At 33.2% G+C, this 19,633-nt stretch overlaps 1 protein-coding gene across 7 annotated transcripts in view; it reads right to left on the bottom strand.

Moving 5' to 3' along the window:
* Positions 1-1,655: 1,655 nt before the first annotated feature.
* LOC145246606 (cytosolic carboxypeptidase 1-like) overlaps positions 1,656-19,633 on the bottom strand; it is a 331,801-nt gene continuing 313,823 nt past the window's right edge. For all 7 annotated transcript variants that reach the window (XM_080108270.1, XM_080108268.1, XM_080108267.1 and 4 more), the window contains 4 exons: positions 19,375-19,509; positions 6,115-6,291; positions 5,058-5,218; positions 1,656-2,859 (listed from right to left, as the gene is read on the bottom strand). In XM_080108270.1, coding sequence (XP_079964396.1) covers positions 2,601-2,859; positions 5,058-5,218; positions 6,115-6,291; positions 19,375-19,509 — 732 coding nt within the window. In that variant the 3' untranslated portion in view covers positions 1,656-2,600. The remainder of the gene's footprint in view (positions 2,860-5,057; positions 5,219-6,114; positions 6,292-19,374; positions 19,510-19,633) is intronic.

Raw genomic sequence — 19,633 nt, forward strand, 5'->3', positions numbered from 1 at the left:
ATGGTGGCGATCACGCTGGCTTTAGTGTTGTGAGAGGTCATGTTCGTGATGTTCTCGACATATGATCAAACGAAGTAGTCCAGCAAATTCAGGTCGGGGGAGGAGGGGGACTAGTAAGAGAAGGGTACAAAGTCGTAGCAATCCTTCAGAAGTACTGACTGAAGTCAAATTAAATAAATGATATATATACATACGTATATATATATATATGTATATATATATATATATATATATATATATATATACGTATGTATATGCATACATACATATATACGTATGTATATGCATACATACATATATTCGTATGCATATGTGTATGCAACATACATATATTCATATGCATTCTGAGTTGGCTCTACCGGTTGGTATTTATGGCTTAACCAGCCAATCATATTTTTGTAAGGACGAAGAACCCGGATGTACTCATATTCATTTATCATTCTTGTACAGTTCCACGTTTGTGTTGAGTTTGTACTTTATGCATGCTTAGGATATGTCTGCTCATATATCGTTTCTTAGGAAACAACAATCTGTGCCTGCAGGTTTCCTCAAATTAAAAATCGCCGACTAAACATGCAAAACATTGTTTTGTTTTGTTTTTACATCGTGTGCTCTAAAATGTAATTAAAAAATTGACTACGTGGTGAAAGAAATAAAGAAAGTAACTTACACAAACGGGTGCGGATCTCTCTTTCCTGTCGGATGGCGAAATGAGGGAGGGAAAGACAAAGAAAAATCTTCATTTATAGGAGGCTCGGTAATATACATGTGGCATTGATTTGCACAAGAGGACAGAATCTGTTATGAAAAGGACGAGTTGGAAGCACAACGGCAGTTTTTTTTTGTTGTTGTTTTTTGACAGCAGAGAGAGAGAATGGACGGAGGAAAATTTCAGTTGAATTTAGTCGTGGGAAAGCAGGAGTTTGAACAAATATTTTTTCTTCATTTAATTTCTTTTTTTTTTCCATTCATATGGATACATTTTATTGAATGTTTATTGAATGTTGGTTTCTTTCTGGACATATCAAGAAAACTTGCAGAGTGGAGACGTTTTACCTTATCGAATATTCATAATACCAATGTATTTAACAACACATCGAAATAAGTACAATAAATTTTTTGTTAAAATATCAAAATTGAAAATGGATTCAGCAAAGAATAACAAAAAATTGTAAACTTGTGCAAGTATAAAATATTTTAATTTAAAAAAAAATGTCAACGATACATTCATTCGCTGAATTAAAATAATAATTTAATTAAATTTTAAAAGGTCAAATATTTTTTGACAGTTTTTTAAAACTATTTTTAATTAAAAAAATGAGGCTATTTAAATATTAATAACCATTAACATGGATTGTACCCGTTGACAAAGTAATGTCCACATATAAATAATGTCCAGATATACATATTTGTTTGAATAATAAATAAAAGGAAAGAGAATTATTCGGTCGAATATAATTTTGAGAAGTTGTTAAAGAGAGAGATGGGGGGGGGGATAGAAAGTTGTGGTCGAATATAATTTTGAGAAGTTGTTAAAGAGAAAGATGGGGGGGGGGGGAATAGAAAGTTGTTTGGTATAATGTTTCTCCGAAATAATTTCTTTTTTTTTTTTAATGTCCGAAAGAATTGGAGGAAACAAATAATATATTTAAAAAAAAAAAAAAAGCATCACAGAATTTTAAAAATTGGATTAAAAAAAAGAAAGAGAAAAGGTGAAAAATAAAATAATGGTGATTTTGCTGAAGAGAAGGGGAGGGGGTAAATAGGCGAACAGTATAAGGATGAATAGAAAAAAAGGGGAGAATGAAAAAAAGAAGCGGTGTTGGGAGGGTGAGAAAAAAAAGAGAAGAAAGAGGAGAGAGAAAAGGGCGAAAAATGGGGAGAAGGGGTGGAAGACATTTTTAAAAAAGAGGAGGATGACTAGAAAGAATGTAAGAAAATTGGGAAGAAGGAAATATAGAGGAAAAAGAGGGAGAAGGAAGAATAAATAGGACAATAAATGGAGAAGGGAGAGGAGAAATATTAGGAGGGTGGAAAAGTAGAACTGGGAAAGAAAAGACAGGAGAAAAGATCAGAAAAGAGGAAAAGGTTAGTAGGAGGAAGTAGAGTAGAAAATATTTGTGAGGAAGAGGAGGAAATAGAGAAATAAAAGGAGGTTGAGGAGAAAAAGGTAAGAGAAAAAGTAGAGAAGGTGCAGGGAAAGTAGAAAAAGATTTTGCAAGAAGGAGGTAAACAAATTAAAGAAGGTTCAAGAGAAAAAGTAGGAGGAAAATCAAAGTAGAAGGAAGAGTAGAAAATGATTTGGAAGAAAGAGGAGGAGGTAGAGGTATTAGAGGTGAGAAAAATTTAAGGTGTAGAGGAGTAAAAGAATGGAGGAGATGAAAAAAAGAAAATATGTAAATGAAGGAGGAAGGGGAGTAGGAGAAAGACAAAGGAAGTAGGAGGATGGGTATCTAGAGTGCTAGTAAAAAAGAGTGGGAGAGAGAGAAAGAAGAGAAAGGAGGAGGAAAAGAGAAAGGCACTATGGGAAAACATGGAATGCAATAAAGCAAGGCAATGTCTGGAAGAATAAGAAATGTGTCGAAAATACGGAGTCATCTTCAGAAATCGACTTCATTGTCATAGTCTCTCGCGTTGTGTGACGATTTGCATGCATTTCCATCACACCAGCCGACAGCCATCGCCTGCTGCGCATTTTCCTCATCACCACTGCTTGCATAGATTTCATCTGCATATCCATCTTCTTCTTCCTCCTCTTCTGCATCACAGTTTTCACCCAACAGGTACCCACGGAGCCCTTCAAAATGCAGACCTTCGTCTTGACTCAACGTACACCCAGATTCATTGCTCAAATCAAACCTAAAAATTAAAATCATTTTAAATGAGAAACAAATTTAATTACTTTTATCAAATATAACAAAATGTTATTACTTTTATCAAATATAACAAAATGTTATTACTTTTATCAAATATAACAAAATTTTATTACTTTTATCAAATATAACAAAATTTTATTACTTTTATCAAATATAACAAAATTTTATTACTTTTATCAAATATAACAAAATTTTATTACTTTTATCAAATATAACAAAATTTTATTACTTGTATCAAATATAACAAAATTTTATTACTTTTATCAAATATAACAAAATTTTATTACTTGTATCAAATATAACAAAATTTTATTACTTTTATCAAATATAACAAAATTTTATTACTTTTATCAAACATAACAAAATTTTATTACTTTTATCAAATATAACAAAATTTTATTACTTTTATCAAATATAACAAAATTTTATTACTTGTATCAAATATAACAAAATTTTATTACTTTTATCAAATATAACAAAATTCTATTACTTTTATCAAATATAACAAAATTTATCACAAAAAGGACGATGCTAGTCTCTTTCAAGTCTATCGTTAGAAGAATTTCGTTTGTATATGATTTCATTAGGATGTCCTGAATTACTTAAAGCTTTCTTGTAAAAATGAGAACTTTAGTCGAAAATTTATTCATCAGCAGGAGGAAACAATAGATTGAATGATTGTTCAACATAGCATGGACACATATAAAAGTAAATTTCCTATTTCAACGTGTTAAAACGTTGTCTTTACATATTTAGAGAAATATGTTGGAATTCTTTTTCTTTTTTAATGGAGAAAAAAGAAAAGAAAAGAAAAAAAAGAAAAAAGAAAAGAAAGAAATTTCTGACGAAAAGTAAAATGAGGGGACATTTTTTTAGATTAATTTGTTCATTTTTTGTGAACTTGAGTTTTCTTGTGTTTTTTTATTTCACGTTGAAGCAGGTTCTAAATTCGTGTGAAAGAATTTTTTCAGCATGTTAAGGAGGGTAACATGTCACAGACGCACGCATAAAAAAGCATGTGAAATGACTTCACTTGTAGGAAAATAAAGACTTTAAGAGGAGATCACATTTGAGGCAGGAATACGTGACTGAGCAAATTTCAAATAAAAACAATAATAAAAAATAATTAATAAAAACAATAATAAAAAATAATGAAAAAAACAATAAAAAATAATGAATAAAAACAATAATAAAAAATAATTAATAAAAACAATAATAAAAAATAATGAAAAAAAACAATAATAAAAAATAATGAAAAAAACAATAAAAAATAATGAATAAAAACAATAATAAAAAATAATTAATAACAATAATAATAAAAAATAATGGAAAAAAACAATAATAAAAAATAATGAAAAAAATAATAAGTAAAAATAATTAAAAAAACAATAATAAAAAATAATGAATAAAAACAATAATAAAAAATAATGAAAAAAACAATAATAAAAAATAATTAATAACAATAATAATAAAAAATAATGAATAAAAACAATAATAAAAATAATTAATAAAAACAATAATAAAAAATAATGAATAAAAACAATAATAAAAAATAATGAATAAAAACAATAATAAAAAATAATGAATAAAAACAATAATAAAAATAATAAAAAAACAATAATAAAAAATAATGAATAAAAACAATAATAAAAAATAATTAATAAAAACAATAATAAAAAATAATGGATAAAAACAATAATAAAAAATAATGAATAAAAATAATAATAAAAAATAATGAAAAAAAAACAATAATAAAAAATAATTAATAAAAACAATAATAAAAAATAATGAATAAAAACAATAATAAAAATAATAAAAAAACAATAAAAAATAATGAAAAAAACAATAATAAAAAATAATGAAAAAAAAACAATAATAAAAAATAATGAAAAAAAATAATAAGTAAAAATAATTAAAAAAACAATAATAAAAAAATAATTAATAAAAACAATAATAAAAAATAATGAATAAAAACAATAATAAAAAATAATGAAAAAAAAACAATAATAAAAAATAATTAATAAAAACAATAATAAAAAATAATGAATAAAAACAATAATAAAAAATAATTAAAAAAACAATAATAAAAAATAATGAAAAAAAACAATAATAAAAAAATAATGAATAAAAACAATAATAAAAAAATAATGAAAAACAATGAATTATAAAAATTGTTTTTACCTGCTAACGTTGGCACTGGTTTCCTCAGACAAAGAAAAAGATGATGAATCCATGCAGCTATTTCTCATCTCGACTTCGATATTTGGTCGCGTGATCTGTAAGACAGACTCACAGAATCGATGGCCCATTTCATGTAGATGATGCGTACTGACATGAGAATTCTGCAAATGGACAAAGAAAGAAAAAGTTTTATGTAGAAAAGAACAGCAAATAAAATAAAAATATGAATTTGTTTGATTAGGTATCTTTACATTTTAATTCCCATTTTAGGAAAAACCTTAAAAGCGTCTTTAAAGTTGATTTCCCATATTTATCTTCCCCAACATGAACTTTTCTTTTCCTTGTGCTATCCTTTTTTCTGCCTATTTTTCTCCTCCTTCCCGTGACATCAATGCATGCACACTTGCTTAATTTGCATATGTGCTAAGACGGCGGCTGCTGCTGCTAATACTCTCATTAGTCAGCTATCTGACAGCTCTGCTGATTTTGCCATACACACTATGTTACAATAGTATTGATTTAAAAAGATTTTTTAAAATTGGCTTGGATGACATCAGCTAGAATTGAAATCAAAACATTTAGCACTCCAGCTATGTTCCCTACAGTTTGATCTATCGGCAGATAGATAAGAAAGATTTAAAATTAAACCACTTCAAGCCATGAATGTGCAAAAAAAAGTAATGAAAACATGTCAGCAAATGGAAATGAACATTTTCCATTTTAACTTGCTGACGTATTTTTGTTTGTGCTATTTATCCATCCAAACAAAGATTTTACTTGGTATAAACCGTCCTTGGTGTATAATTACTATTTCCTGTTAATTTCAGTGTTATGTGACCAGTAGTTTGAGAGTTTATAGGTTAAATGTTAACATATACGCACATACACATACACACATATACACTTATCCCCGAGTGGCTTCCGGGCCTTGATAAATGGTGACTACCTTGTAAAAAAAAAAAAAAATACACACACATATATACACACACATACATAAACACACACGTACATCAGCTGTTTTATTTATACAGATGATGCTTTCTAAACTGAGTCTTACCTTGTATATTCCCTGGTCAAATCCACAATATGTGCTCTCCATGCAATAACTTTTTACAACCCCAACTTCTCGCCACACAATAACCCGAGCTGTCCCTTCTTTGGTTTTTTCCACTTGGAATTTTGTGTCCTGTAAGGAAAATGCTGGAGCCACTCGGTCCAAAATATATGGAAGAATCTGCGGATTTCAAACAAATACGAGATCGATTTATTTTATGAAACAACTGGAAAAAACTAAATAAAAGCACAAATGACCATAAAATGTTTAGGTTTAACTAGCTGTTCCTAGTCAGCACTGCCCGGTAATGTTTATCAAGTTATTATTACTGTCACATTTGATTCAGACATAATACAAGCACATAAAAAATGGAAAACATTTATTGATTTACATAATAACTTTATAAATAACTTGAACATTTGTCTCAGGCTGGGTAAAATTAATCCCCCCCCCCAACAGAACAATTTGGCACCAATTTTTATGTTCCATTACGAAAGTTAGAATCAAGATATAATGATACTAAAATCCATTACATGATTGTAATTCTAGAAAATGTCTAACATTTAAGGCTTTAGCTTAAGGAGTCTTAAGAAGAAACTGAAATTAAGGGAATCTTTTTTCTTACAAGGGGGTCACTACTTATTAAGGCTGAAGACCACCTGAGAATAAGGGTCAATGAGTGTATAGTAATCATCTGGACAACAGCGTATTAATCGTTGGTAGTGAGAATTTGGCAAAATTTGATTATTTAAGAGGATGGCTCAGTAAGAACTTGTTTACATTGGACTTGAAGACGACCATATTGTAGTCAGCTGGAAAGCGGGCCAGTGGAGCAGAGTTCCACAGGTGGGCAGTTCTAGGAAAGAAGCTTAGTTCATGGAATACACATTTAGATTTAGGCACAGATAAAGAGTGGTGGGGATTGTTGAATGCTTCATTAATGTCTGATGATTATATATCAAATTAAATGCAAACCTGAAATATTTGGATCTTCAAATGGGAAATGATGCCTATATTGTGCTCACTCGCTAAGAACTATTTAAAAATGTTTCCAAAGACGCTGAAATTTAGGGAATATTTATTAATTCGTATTTAATAACTATTGTTAGACTTTCACAAAAATTGGAGGTACCTGGATTTTCTAGCAAGGGCTTCCAGACCGTTTTTACCCCATTTGTATTACACTAAATATAACCACACACATACATAAGCATCACAGCTGTGTTCCAAAAGTTTTAACGATTGGTTAGTCATTTTATAAGTGAATATTTTACATACCAATATATACACACATATAAACATATTTAACTTTATATAGAGATGAGAGGCTATGAGTATGTTGTTAATAATGAAATAAGTTAGTAGTAGTAGTAGTAGTAGTAGTAGTATAATGACGGTTGTCTATCGGATCCGATGATGACGGTTTTGTTTTGCATCTCATCTATGAATACGGAGGTGGCTCTGCAACCCCAGCCTAGAGGCACAAAGTCTTGAACAGTGGGGACATCAGAAGTCAGTTGTTGCGATCGCTGCTGAGGCCTGCGATACAGTGTCCACGTCTCACAACCATACAGGAGGGAGAGAAGAACCGCAGCATTGTAGACCTTCAGTTTTGTAGATAGGCTGGTGTTGTGTTCGTTGAGCACTCAATTGTGGAGTCTGCCCAGTGCTTGACTTGCCTTGCTAATCTAATGTCAATTTCTCTGTTCAAAGAGCCATCACAGGATATGGTGCTCCTCAGATATGTGAAATGTTCCACATTGGCAAGTGGTGTGTCGTCAATGGTCATGGTAGGGGGAGGGAAGTAGGAGTATGGTGCAGGCTGGCAGAACACCTCTGTCTTTCCAAGACTGATCGTCAAGCCGAAGAGCTTGGATGCTTCAGAGAAGTTGTCCAGCATCTGCTGCAAGTCTTGTTCTGTGTGGGCCACTAGTGCACAGTCATCAGCAGACGAGCTGTCCTAAAAAAGAACATGGCAAGCCCTCTTACCAAAGGTACTAATCACTCCCTGAGCACCCCAATAATAATAATAATAATAATAATAATAATAATAATAATAATGCACCTTTTTTTTTAGTGTCACCTTAAACTGGCTTCACACCAAATAAGTGAGGAGGGTCAAGGAGGATGAAAAGAGCAAGAAGAGAAAGCACTAATCAGACTTCTATTGGATGAGTGAGAAGAGGACTGAGACCTTAAGGAGGGGTATATTGCCACCCAAACTCCAGTGAAAATCAATGGTCGCTACCAATTAGGAATCAATACTAAACGGCTATTGCAATAATGCAAACTAATTTGCAAAGGTTATTGAAAGAGGTGGTGAGTACTGGAAATCTGGGGAGACTTGTTTTCAAAGAAAATTCTTTGATGACGGCCTGTGTGAAAACTCCTAGTGAGTAACAATAATAATAATAATAATAATAATCACTAGCCGTATATATTCTGTGTTCTGCGTGATTCATTACTATGCGTCAAGTTTATCTTTAAAAGTAAACCCAAAAAAAATTCAAAATTGAATTCAAATTTTTTTTTCAAATCAACATTTAAGGAATGTAAACAACGATAAAAAATTTATTAGTCGATAATTTAATAGCAATACTACCATGATAAATTAGACCTGGATTTAACATTCATAGCCATTAAAAACTAAATAGAATATTCACGTTAAGATTTTTGTTCCTTAGAAGCGCTGGGTAAGTTTGAATAAAATAAAATATGTATTATATTCGTTTGAAACCAAAACAACGCATTATTACAAAATAAACAGACATTTAATTTGTTTGAAATTTATATTGAAATTCATAAATATATTTTGAAGCAAAGCGGCATCTTCAGTATGTCTTTCTTTCTTTTTTTTATTTATGAATTTCAATATAAATTTCAAACAAAATAAATGTCTGTTTATTTTGTAATAATGCGTTGTTTTGGCTTCAAACGTATATAATACATATTTATTTTATTTAAATTGAATATTATTATTCTCAGACAAATATCATCTGACTAATTAATGTTATGTAAAATTTTGTTTTCTTTCATGAAATGATACAATCTCAAAAATTTGATACACTGCTTTTGGGGTTTTTTTTGTTTTTTGTTGTTTTTTTTTTTTATGGTGGCGAATGTCTTGCTAGTTATTGAATCATACAATAATCTGTAAACGATGTCTATACTGGATCTGACATACCCTAAGATTGTCCCCAGAAACAATGATGACAGATATGGAACCCTGATGAGAAAAGATGAATACCAAAAATGAACTGGAACCAAACAATCGAGTGAGATTTGATTACAATGGAAAGAAACTGAAATGATGCTATGGATCCGGCTTCAGATCGAAAACGATGGTATATTTTGACTGCCGCATACATCACAAGACGCAGCATTCCAAAATCATATGTACATCTAATGTCTCGCTGACACTGAAATTTGATCATGAAAAGTTAATTACTCTAATCTATGGTTCCCTTTTGCCAAACTTTCACAAAAAACAATCTACTAGCTACAACCACTATAACCAATTTCCCCCCACTCTCTATCTGTGTCTAAATTTAAACACAGATTCCATGAACAAAGGGTTTTCCCAAATCTGCCCGCCTGTGGAACACTGTTCCACTGTTCTGCTTCCAAGTTGAATGCAACACGGTAGCTTTACAGGGTACAAAGTCATAGTACTTCTTCTGAAGCCAAGCTTGGGTCTCTTTGGACTTGTGGGCCAGCACCGAATCCTGCTGTCATGCCCAGGGTCTGCCAGCAGCCACCTGATTGCACCAGGGGATCACCAATCTCTTCAGTACATCCAGGTACACTTTCTTATTGACTTTCAAAGATACTGTGTTCATAACTTGGATCAGTAAGGAGAAGGAGTTATACAGCTGTACATTTCCGATCTCGTTCGTTGAATATTGTGTTACTTTTAGACATGATAGAAGACTCCTATTGCTCTCGGGATTTGGACACAACTGGCCAACTAGTAGATGGTCTGCAACAACAAAATAAAATAGGTTTCATCAAATGGAAATGGAATCATGTCATCTTTTCTAGGGCGATAATTTTATCATTCCACTCTGTACAGATTAGCAACTTTAATGAAGATGTCACCATCTTGTAATTTTCTTTCGATCATTTTTTTTTAATGCAACTGTTATATTATTGGTTCCCACAAAATACCGGTTAGCTTGCTGCATGGGCGATTGTCAGTATTTAGGTTAGAAATATTTCGATAACAAACAAAATTGCTTGAATAACTGAAAGAAGGTTGTCGAAGTAAAAAAGGTATTTATTTGAGAAAATATTTACATTAAAATAGTTCCCTTGGCGAAGGGAAAGAATTTAATAAGTGACTATGTGACAGAGATTAGGGAATGGTCTTGTAGTAATACGTGTTGATTATGTCATTTAGAGGAGGAGATGGTTTTTAGAGAGACACATAGAAATGAGTCAAAAGTTGGCGGTCAGAGGGAGAGACGATTCACTGACTGTAATGGCTTTGAGCAGGGGAGACTGTCCGAAAATATTGATAGTAAAAATCTAAGACCAGCATGCAGCTTTACAATGGGGGAACATCGATAATTAAAGTTGTTGTAAATACAACTAAGACTTTGGGTCGTACGAATCTTCATTTACAGCTTTTGTTAAGAGTTACCAGATAAAACAAAATCACCCCAACATGTATTTTGTAGATAAATTATTTCCTCTTTCTTCTTCCGCTTTTGATTTCACATATTATATAATGAGAAACCGTGTTCGAACATAAGGGTTCGAATGACATTTTTAAAGGTTAAGGAGTGAAATTGAACAAAGCCATCTTACTTCTGGATGGGGAATTTCTCTCTCTTAGCTGGTTAGATTTTAAAGAGGAATGATGCATCTGGCTGCTGTCCTCAATGAGGGGGGGGGGTACAATGTCTCACTCTTTTTCTTTTCTGCGTAAATAACTTGTCTCTCCGATGTTTTCTTTTCTGAAGATTTCTTTTTAAATAAAATTTTTATATAAAAAACCGGTGTCGAAGTAAGTTTCTTAGCAAATGAAAAGAATCTCACGATGATGACATGGCTGTATAATGGCTTATATACTCATCCATAACTGTGAAAGTGCAACACATAAATAGACCGAGAGAGAGAGAAAGAGAGAGAGAGAAAGAGAGAGAGAGAGAAAGAGAGAGAGGCAGGCAGACAAGAAAACAAAACAATATGGTTGCTAGAAAATCAACAATTTCATAAGTAAATTTCGTTTTTATTTTAAGGGAGTTTTTTTTTGTTTTTTCATTGTTTCTTTTCCATTTATTCCCTTCTTGATTTGAATTAGATAAAACTTTCTGCATATGAATAATTTTACATTCTTGAGTTTAGCTCTAACGTTAATATTATGGCCTTATGAAACGATGTCTCTAAAACAAGGCACTGTTGTGTGTCAGTAATGCGGTTAACGCGGTACTGGATTGAACGCAACTTGTTTGTATCAAGTTGAGTGCACAGAGGTCAAAGGGTCGAGGCTAACATAGATCAAATCCATTGACTTCCCTTGACAATGCATACACCTACATACAGCAAAGGCTCACGAGACAGGTCAGTGAGTGTATTTTGAGTACAAGCTAGTTAACAACGGTTACAGCCCTACACACACCTTAAAATAAATAGGGGATGCACATGCGTTTGCTAGACAGTTCAATTCGAGTTTTAGAGTTCGCCAGAGTTAGAGAGGATCTTGATGCAAGATGAGAAAACGAACAAAGAAGAAAAAAAGATCTGAATCGATTCAGCAATGCGAGGTGGCTCTGTCAATGATGGAATCCAAATAAAGACTTCTTCAAACAATAAAAAAGGTACATGTCTTGAGGTCTTCTTATATGTGACACACACACAAACACACATACTCATGACTGTTACACACATGTGCACACACAGAAGACAGATGGTCATGGCCATGTCACAATTATATAGTAAACACATACACAAAATTATATATATATATTTTTTTTTTTTTAAAAGGCATCACCACATTATCAAGGCCAAGAGGCCACTCAAGGATAAGGGTTAAAGAGTGTACTGTAGAAATTGGACAATATAGTAATCATTAGTAATGAAAATTTGGTAAATTTGATAACTTATATGGAACGGCTCATCAAGAACTTATTTAGATTAGACTTGAAGACAACCATATTGTAGTCAGCCGGAAAGCAGGAAAACGGAAGACAATTCCACAGGCGTGCAGTTCTAAGAAAGAAGCTTTGTTCATGGAATCTACGTTTAGGTTTAGGCACAGATAAAGAGTGGGGGGAATTATTGATAGTGTTTACAGCTAGACGAGTGTTTCTTGTGAAAGTTTGGCGAGGGGGGACCATAGATTGAAGCTCAGTCGAACACTTTCCATGAAAATAATGATACATCAGAGACAAACTCGCAACATCTCTTCTGTGAGATAGAGGTTGCAGCGAAGAGAAAAGGACATCTCCTACGAGGCTACGAAGTCTATTTTGAACTCTATCAAGGCAGGACAAGTCCTTTCTAGCAGCTCCTGCCCAGATGTGGCAACAGTATTCCATCCTTGGACGTACCTGGCTCTTATATAGATAGAGAATAGCATCAGCAGTGAGATATTTACCGGATCGATAGAAAGATCCCACCATTTTTCCAGCGGCCTTGGCAACAGATTTGATGTACGTGTTCCATTTAAGATCAGGAGTAATGTTCAAGCCAAGAAGCTTGTCAAAACTTGAGGCCTCCTGAAGACGAGAGCCATTCATTTCAATTGATGCCAGATGTGGATTAGAATGTTGATGATGTAAAGAGAGAAGCTTGGTTTTAGATGCATTAAAATTAACCAGCCACTCCTTTCCCCATTGTACAACGTGCTCAAGATCAGAGGCGAGAGAATTGGAGAGAACTTGGTCGTTTACTGTCTTAGATGTGCTACCATAAATGGTAGTGTCGTCAGCATAAATGTCTACAAATGATGTAAGGATATGATTTGGAAGATCATTAATGTAGATCAGGAAAAAAGTCGGGCCCAGGATGGACCCCTGAGGGACACCGGCATTAATACTGTGAGCTTCTGATTTTTGCCCCTCAACTACTACTCTTATGAATCTATCAGAAAGAAATGATTTAATAATTGAGAAGACTTTTCCAGCTATACCATAGCTAGCGATCTTATGAAGTAAACCTTTATGCCATACCCTATCAAAGGCTTTAGATATGTCAAGAGCAATTGCCCTAGAAAGATTGCCACCGTCGAGAGATTTGCTAATCCTATGCGATATAACTGTAAGCACATCTGCTGTAGATCTAGCAGAACGGAAACCATATTGAGTGTCACTAAGAAGGTTATTTTTGTTGAGATGGTTGATGACTTCTGTATTTAACACAGATTCTAGCAACTTACTCATGACGCACAGGAGACTTATTGGCCTGTACTGAGAGGGGGATGAGCGATCACCTGAATTCTTAAATACAGGGCATACTGATGAAATTTTCCAGGGAGATGGGAAACTATTCTTCTTAAGACAACGTTTAAACAGTTTTGTAAGTATGGGCGCTAGTTCAGGTTGAAGTTTTTTGAGTACTATAATTGGAATACCGTCAGGGCCAGTTGCTTTACTGGAATCAAGGTTTTTGATTAGCTTGGCAACATCACGTACAGATATACGTATATCACATAGTGTGTTTTTTGATACAGGAGGAAATATTGGGGGTTGGCGGCCTTGGTCGCAAAGGGTAGAATTAGCTGCAAAGTTCTTGACAAAGAGTGTGGCTTTGTCTGATGCTGACGAGATTACCTCAGGTCCATTGATAATAGTTGGGATGGAGCACACGCTTCTGTTCAGGATTCTGTTTGCTATTTGCCAAAACTGGTGGGAACCAAGCCGCTGCTCAGCTACTTTGGATTTAACAGATTGAGCATACAACTCTCTTGCGTTCTTTATTACTTTCTTACAATGGTTGCTGGCAGTCCTGAAAGCGGCTTTAGTTTCCATACATCTATTACGTTTGAAGCAGTGGAAAAAGTGATTTCTGTGCGCAATGGCAGCAGCACATTCTGGAGAGAACCACGGCTGGCTGTTAGGTTTTTGCTGAAACTTTTTAGAGGGTATGAAACGGTCAATACCTACAATTAACCATTCCGTCAGGTTTAATACTATAGAGGACACATCCTTTTTAAACATGGAATGCAGAGGTAGATCAGATATAAATGTACGGAAGCTATCCCAGTCAGCCTTAGTGTATCGATATACTGTACGGTGGAGAGGTACGTCTGGGGACTTATTACATTTCATTTTTATCTTAATTGATACAACAGAGTGGTCGGAAGATCCAAGAGGCGGCAGAACAGAAACTGAACATAGTTCAGGGCAAGTCGTGAGAAAAAGGTCTAGTAGGCTCGCATACTGGCCATCATTTTCGGGCACATGGGTGGGTTCCTGAACAATCTGAGTGAGGTCATAGGCAATGGAGAAATCATGACAGAACCTCCCCTCATCATCGGTCTTGTTTGAGTGGGTCAACCATTCGACGTTGTGAACATTGAAGTCTCCACATATGTGAATGTTAGCTGAAGGATAAGCAGATAGGACTTGGTCAATTTTCTCAGATATGCTTTGAAAGATAGTAACTCCACTGTTGTGGGGGCGATAGAGAGTAAATATAAATGCAGTAGTGTGAGCTAAAGCAACCCGGAAGCACATATAGGGTAAGTTAGGATCTTCCCTGGAGATGTCCCTACCACATGGAAAGCTATCTTTAATATAGGCACATATTCCATGCCCATGGCGATCTTGGGGGTCAGATTTAGAAGTTAAGTTAGAGTATCCTGTAATTGCGAACTCTTCTAGGGAAATAGCCTGTCCAATGCCAGTTTCACTTAAAAATAAAAGGTCTGGTTTAGTCTCCTGTAATTGGGTTTCATCCTCTGGAAGGTTAGAACGTAGACCCCTGATGTTGGAGAAGGAGACATGGTAGTAGGGGTCTACGTTGGAAGTTGGAGAACCGGGTTTAATCGTGTATTTTTTCTTGAAACTTGTCATGATGAAATTTTGGAATTTGTGGACTAGGGCGTCAGATTTACTTTGAGCAGGACAGAGAGGGGAAACTAAGAGAGAAAAAGAAACGAAGAATTTTTTTTTTTTTTGTAGCTAATGATAAGGTAAAGCCGTAACAATTACCCACTAGTATAAACATGCTATGTACATTCAACAAGCACTTTTTGGTAAACACAGGAGTTTCAGTGGATTTACATCAAAGAAACTAAAACTATACAAACATTAGATAGATAGATAGACAAACAGACAGATAGATAGAAAAACAGATAGATAGATAGATAGATAGATAGATAGATAGAAAAAAAATAAACTGGTTGGTTAGTATAATTACAAGCTTCTTAGATATAAAAACAATTGCTAACACCCATACAATTAACTGATAATTTCCTGCTGAGATGAAAGCTGGACACTTCTGTATAGCTTACATAGTTTTCCATAAATATTTTCATACTGAGCTCTACTTACATATTGAGCACTGTTGAAGTAAATATTGAAAATATATACACAATCCATTATATCACCTTATAATTTCACAAGCGTATATACATGAAATACTAAATGAGACTTTGTTTATATATTTTACAAGTTTTATGATGATGATGATGATGATGATGATGATGATGATGGTGGTGGTGGTGGGGGTGGGGGTTGTAGTGCTGCTGGTGGTTTAAAAACTACTGACTGTACAATGAAGACTTACAATTTCACAAGACATTTGTGTTTACATCTCAAATGTCATGGCCGACTCTGCCTTCTCTCCAGTCTGCTCTGCCCTCAATTGTTCATGAAGTCCTAGGGGAACAACTTTAAACCCTGCATACTTTTTCATGCTAAGGGGCTCAACATGAACTCGTTTTGTGTGTGTGTGTGTGTGTGTGTGTGTGTGTGTGTGTGTGTGTGTGTGTGTGTGTAGGGCCGGTCTTAGGTAATCGGAGGCCCTAGGCAAAGTGAATTTGGTGCCCCCCCAAAAAAAAATGAAATAAAAAAAAATAAAATACAAATACCAAAAAAATAAATTTATGCAATTTATCAAAAACTAGATGTATTTATAACTAAATCAACAAATAATTGAAATTTATGCAAACATATTTGTTCAGATGTCATCTTCAACAAAAATCAACTTTTCGTGCTTTGATGGCAGCAAAGTGCTGAATAAATTGTGAAGAATCAAGAATCTCGTTTGATAGATATCATTGCCAGATTGTTTAGGTATTCTTGCGTCATTGTCGTCCTCATATAGTTTTTTTTTATTAATTTCAACTTAGAAAAACTTCTATTCCCTGATGCAACAGTAATTGGAATAGTCAATACTATCCGAAGGGTTATAGCTATACTCTAAGTATACACGTACATATGCATTGATATTACACACCTATATTAAAAATCCTATATTTTGTTTTATGTACATAATTTTTTTATCTTATGATTTCTGTGCAAGTCCCCCACCAATCTGAGGCTTTAGGTGGTTGCCTAGTTTGTCTATGCCTAAGGCCGGCTCGGGGGGGGGGGTGCGTGCGTGCGTGTGTTTTAGATAATGTTGATAGATTCAAGATAGTAAGTAACGTAACTGAACCATTTTAAACTTCTTACACTTCAACTTCTCCTCGCACCTCTGAACCCCATATAAGTTTTTTTTTAATTTCTATAAGTATCAATTATTGCGTTCTTTGATTATGAAATGTATGAATACGAATTAGCATTTAGCTGTTTGTATCATTTCATAATTCTGAACATCAACATAAATCGAGGCAAAATTTCCATAACTATAATCAAATCTGTTGCCAAGATCGCTGGAAAAACAGTTGAATTACTCTACCACTCAAGTAGGTAACTCGCTGCTGATGCAATCCTCTATCTGTATGTGATGAAAGTAATGCAAAACGTGACTTACACAAGTGACAGCACCTCTGTCTATTCTGTCGGGTGACAGAATCAAGGAAGGAAAGAGAAAAGAATAGCTTTCTATAGACTACTTATTAATACTTATTAAGATACATATGGCATAATTGGTCTAGTTTGAAAGCAAAATAGATTTTGATATGTAGCTTTTGGTTAGGAAGCTACACTAGTCAATGTTACTCGAGAAAAATTTTGCTCTACTTTATATAGAAGATAATAAGAGGCCACAAACCAGATTTTCAGTGAAAATTTATTCAAGTCTTACTGACATTGCTGGATTCTTAATTCCCGCAAAATATGAAGAATGGAAAAAAAAACGAACACATTAAAACTTTGGCTTTGTATTTTGGAATAAAAAAGTAAAAATGTGGATAAAATTTAAGAAAAAAATCCATGCTAGCTGAATAACTATGTAGGAAACAATTTTTGATATGATTTACATTAGCCAGTTGAAAAGAATGCAATCATTTTCACTGTTGATTATCCAATAAAAGTGAATATCTAGAAAAATATATGACCAAAAGAAATTTCTAACTAGATATAGTATGTAATCGATTAAATCGATTTGAATAGCAAAATTTTGTTTATGAAGAACACAAACTAAGAATTCAGTAACTAAGTGACTAGGTAAACGCCAATATATATTTTTCTGAATTTTGAGATGAGGATTGATTATTCATATTATTTGGATTCTTCTAAGTACTGTTCTCATCCTGAATATTATTTTCACAATATTTCAGTCGATATAACTTCCGACCTTCTTCAGGTGTATCTTGTCAAACTCGGAAAGCTGCATAAAATTTTGAATGGAGCTCTTCATTTAATCTGCTCTCATTCCATCAGCCATGATTGGATAAAAGTTCTTAGTAATTGCCATTGTATTTCGAGTTTCGCCTTCAGAAGATTGTAACTTTACAACTCAATTTTACCAAGTACTTTATCCACTATGCCACAGGTCCTTGCACAAGATCAAAGGTTACATCAACTGAAGCATTGTGAAATAACATTTAAGATGAGAACAGTAGTTTGGAGAATCCAAATAATAAGACATGTCTATCCGTCAGATACAATGCTATTTAGGTGTAAGTTTGAAAATCCGACTTACATTTTTATAAGATAACTATTAGTAATAGTACCAATAATGAACAATTATACATTCCAAAATTATTACTATTGTGCTTGGTGTGCCATCAAAGGATCAAAACTATTATACTGACATAACTAATAATACTACTACTACTAATAATAATAATAATAATAGATACTAATAGGGTAAAATAATTATTGGACCAAATTTGACATGAATCACTCTTTGATGCCGGATATTTAAACTTATAACACTACTATTATAATCACTCATAAACACTTACAGGTAACAAAACTATTGTACAAAAGTGCATCAAATATAGATGAAGCAACCTTGACATGGAGCATCATATTATTAATCTTCTATAGAGTCACAAACTGATATTTTGACCATGAGTACATCCAGGTTTTTCCTCCTTATGAGATTATGATTGGTCGATTAACCCATAATACAGACTGATAGAAACACTTGGGGGAGACAATGAAAAATATGTGGCAAACCTCATGCTAAGAAATACCAATTCCGACTATAAACACTCGTTCAGTAAAGCAACTTATCAGATTACTACTTGAAAGTGTAGCAAAAACTACTCAGCTACTTCACACAAATATATCCCTTTTGCAAAACGTATCACAAATTAAAAGTCTTAATAATAATTTTTTACTAAGTAGATGTTTTAATAATAATAGTCTTAATAATAATTTGATACTAACTAGCTTAACCCGTATTAATTTATTAGAAACCAGCATGATTATCCAGCGTTGCCCAGGAGTAGGGCAACAATAGAAGAGTTTTAAAACTTCTTTCTTTCTCTATACTCCTCTTTTCTTCTCAATCAAGAAAGATTCTCCCCATGCTGATAAAGGACAGAACAGATACTACTCTTTGACCCTAGTCCAAGTTTCAGTGTAAAAGTGCATAGACAAAAAATTTCTTTAAATGTTCATTTGAATTTTAGTGATCCCAAAAGAATGAATATTTTCAAAAATTTACCATATTTTGTTTGAAGCAATGTCGAAAAAGAATATATCAGCTTTGTGGCTGTGTATTGTGTAGTTGCTGATTTTAGCTGGACACACACAAAGACAAAAGCACTTTATATAACAGAAGGTGGTCAAAATTGTTTCATTTTTCCAAGAAGAGGTAAGATTGAAATGAATTTCAAGTTTTGTTGCATGTACGATATTTTAAAAGAAAACTCTCTTTTTAGCTGGTAAATATTAAAAACATGAAACAAATTACCTTATACGAGGTGTCTTCGCCATCCTCTCTGTAAGTTGGGTTTTCACTATCTGACACTTTCCAAGAATGGAGAGAAGAGCAACCATAAATAAAGATGTTCTTCTTCTGAGAATGTCCATGCAGATCGCAGTAAATCTGGATAACAATAACAAAGAAATGAATACATTCTAACATGATTAAATCTAAATTTTTATCAATGGTACAAATATTTACAAAAATTAAAAAAGCAAAATCCAACAACTTTTTGTCTTATTATAAT

Source organism: Euprymna scolopes, chromosome 24, assembly GCF_053919585.1.
Source record: "Euprymna scolopes isolate OS-2025 chromosome 24, ASM5391958v1, whole genome shotgun sequence".
In the NCBI taxonomy this organism is placed as follows: Eukaryota; Metazoa; Mollusca; class Cephalopoda; order Sepiida; family Sepiolidae; genus Euprymna; species Euprymna scolopes.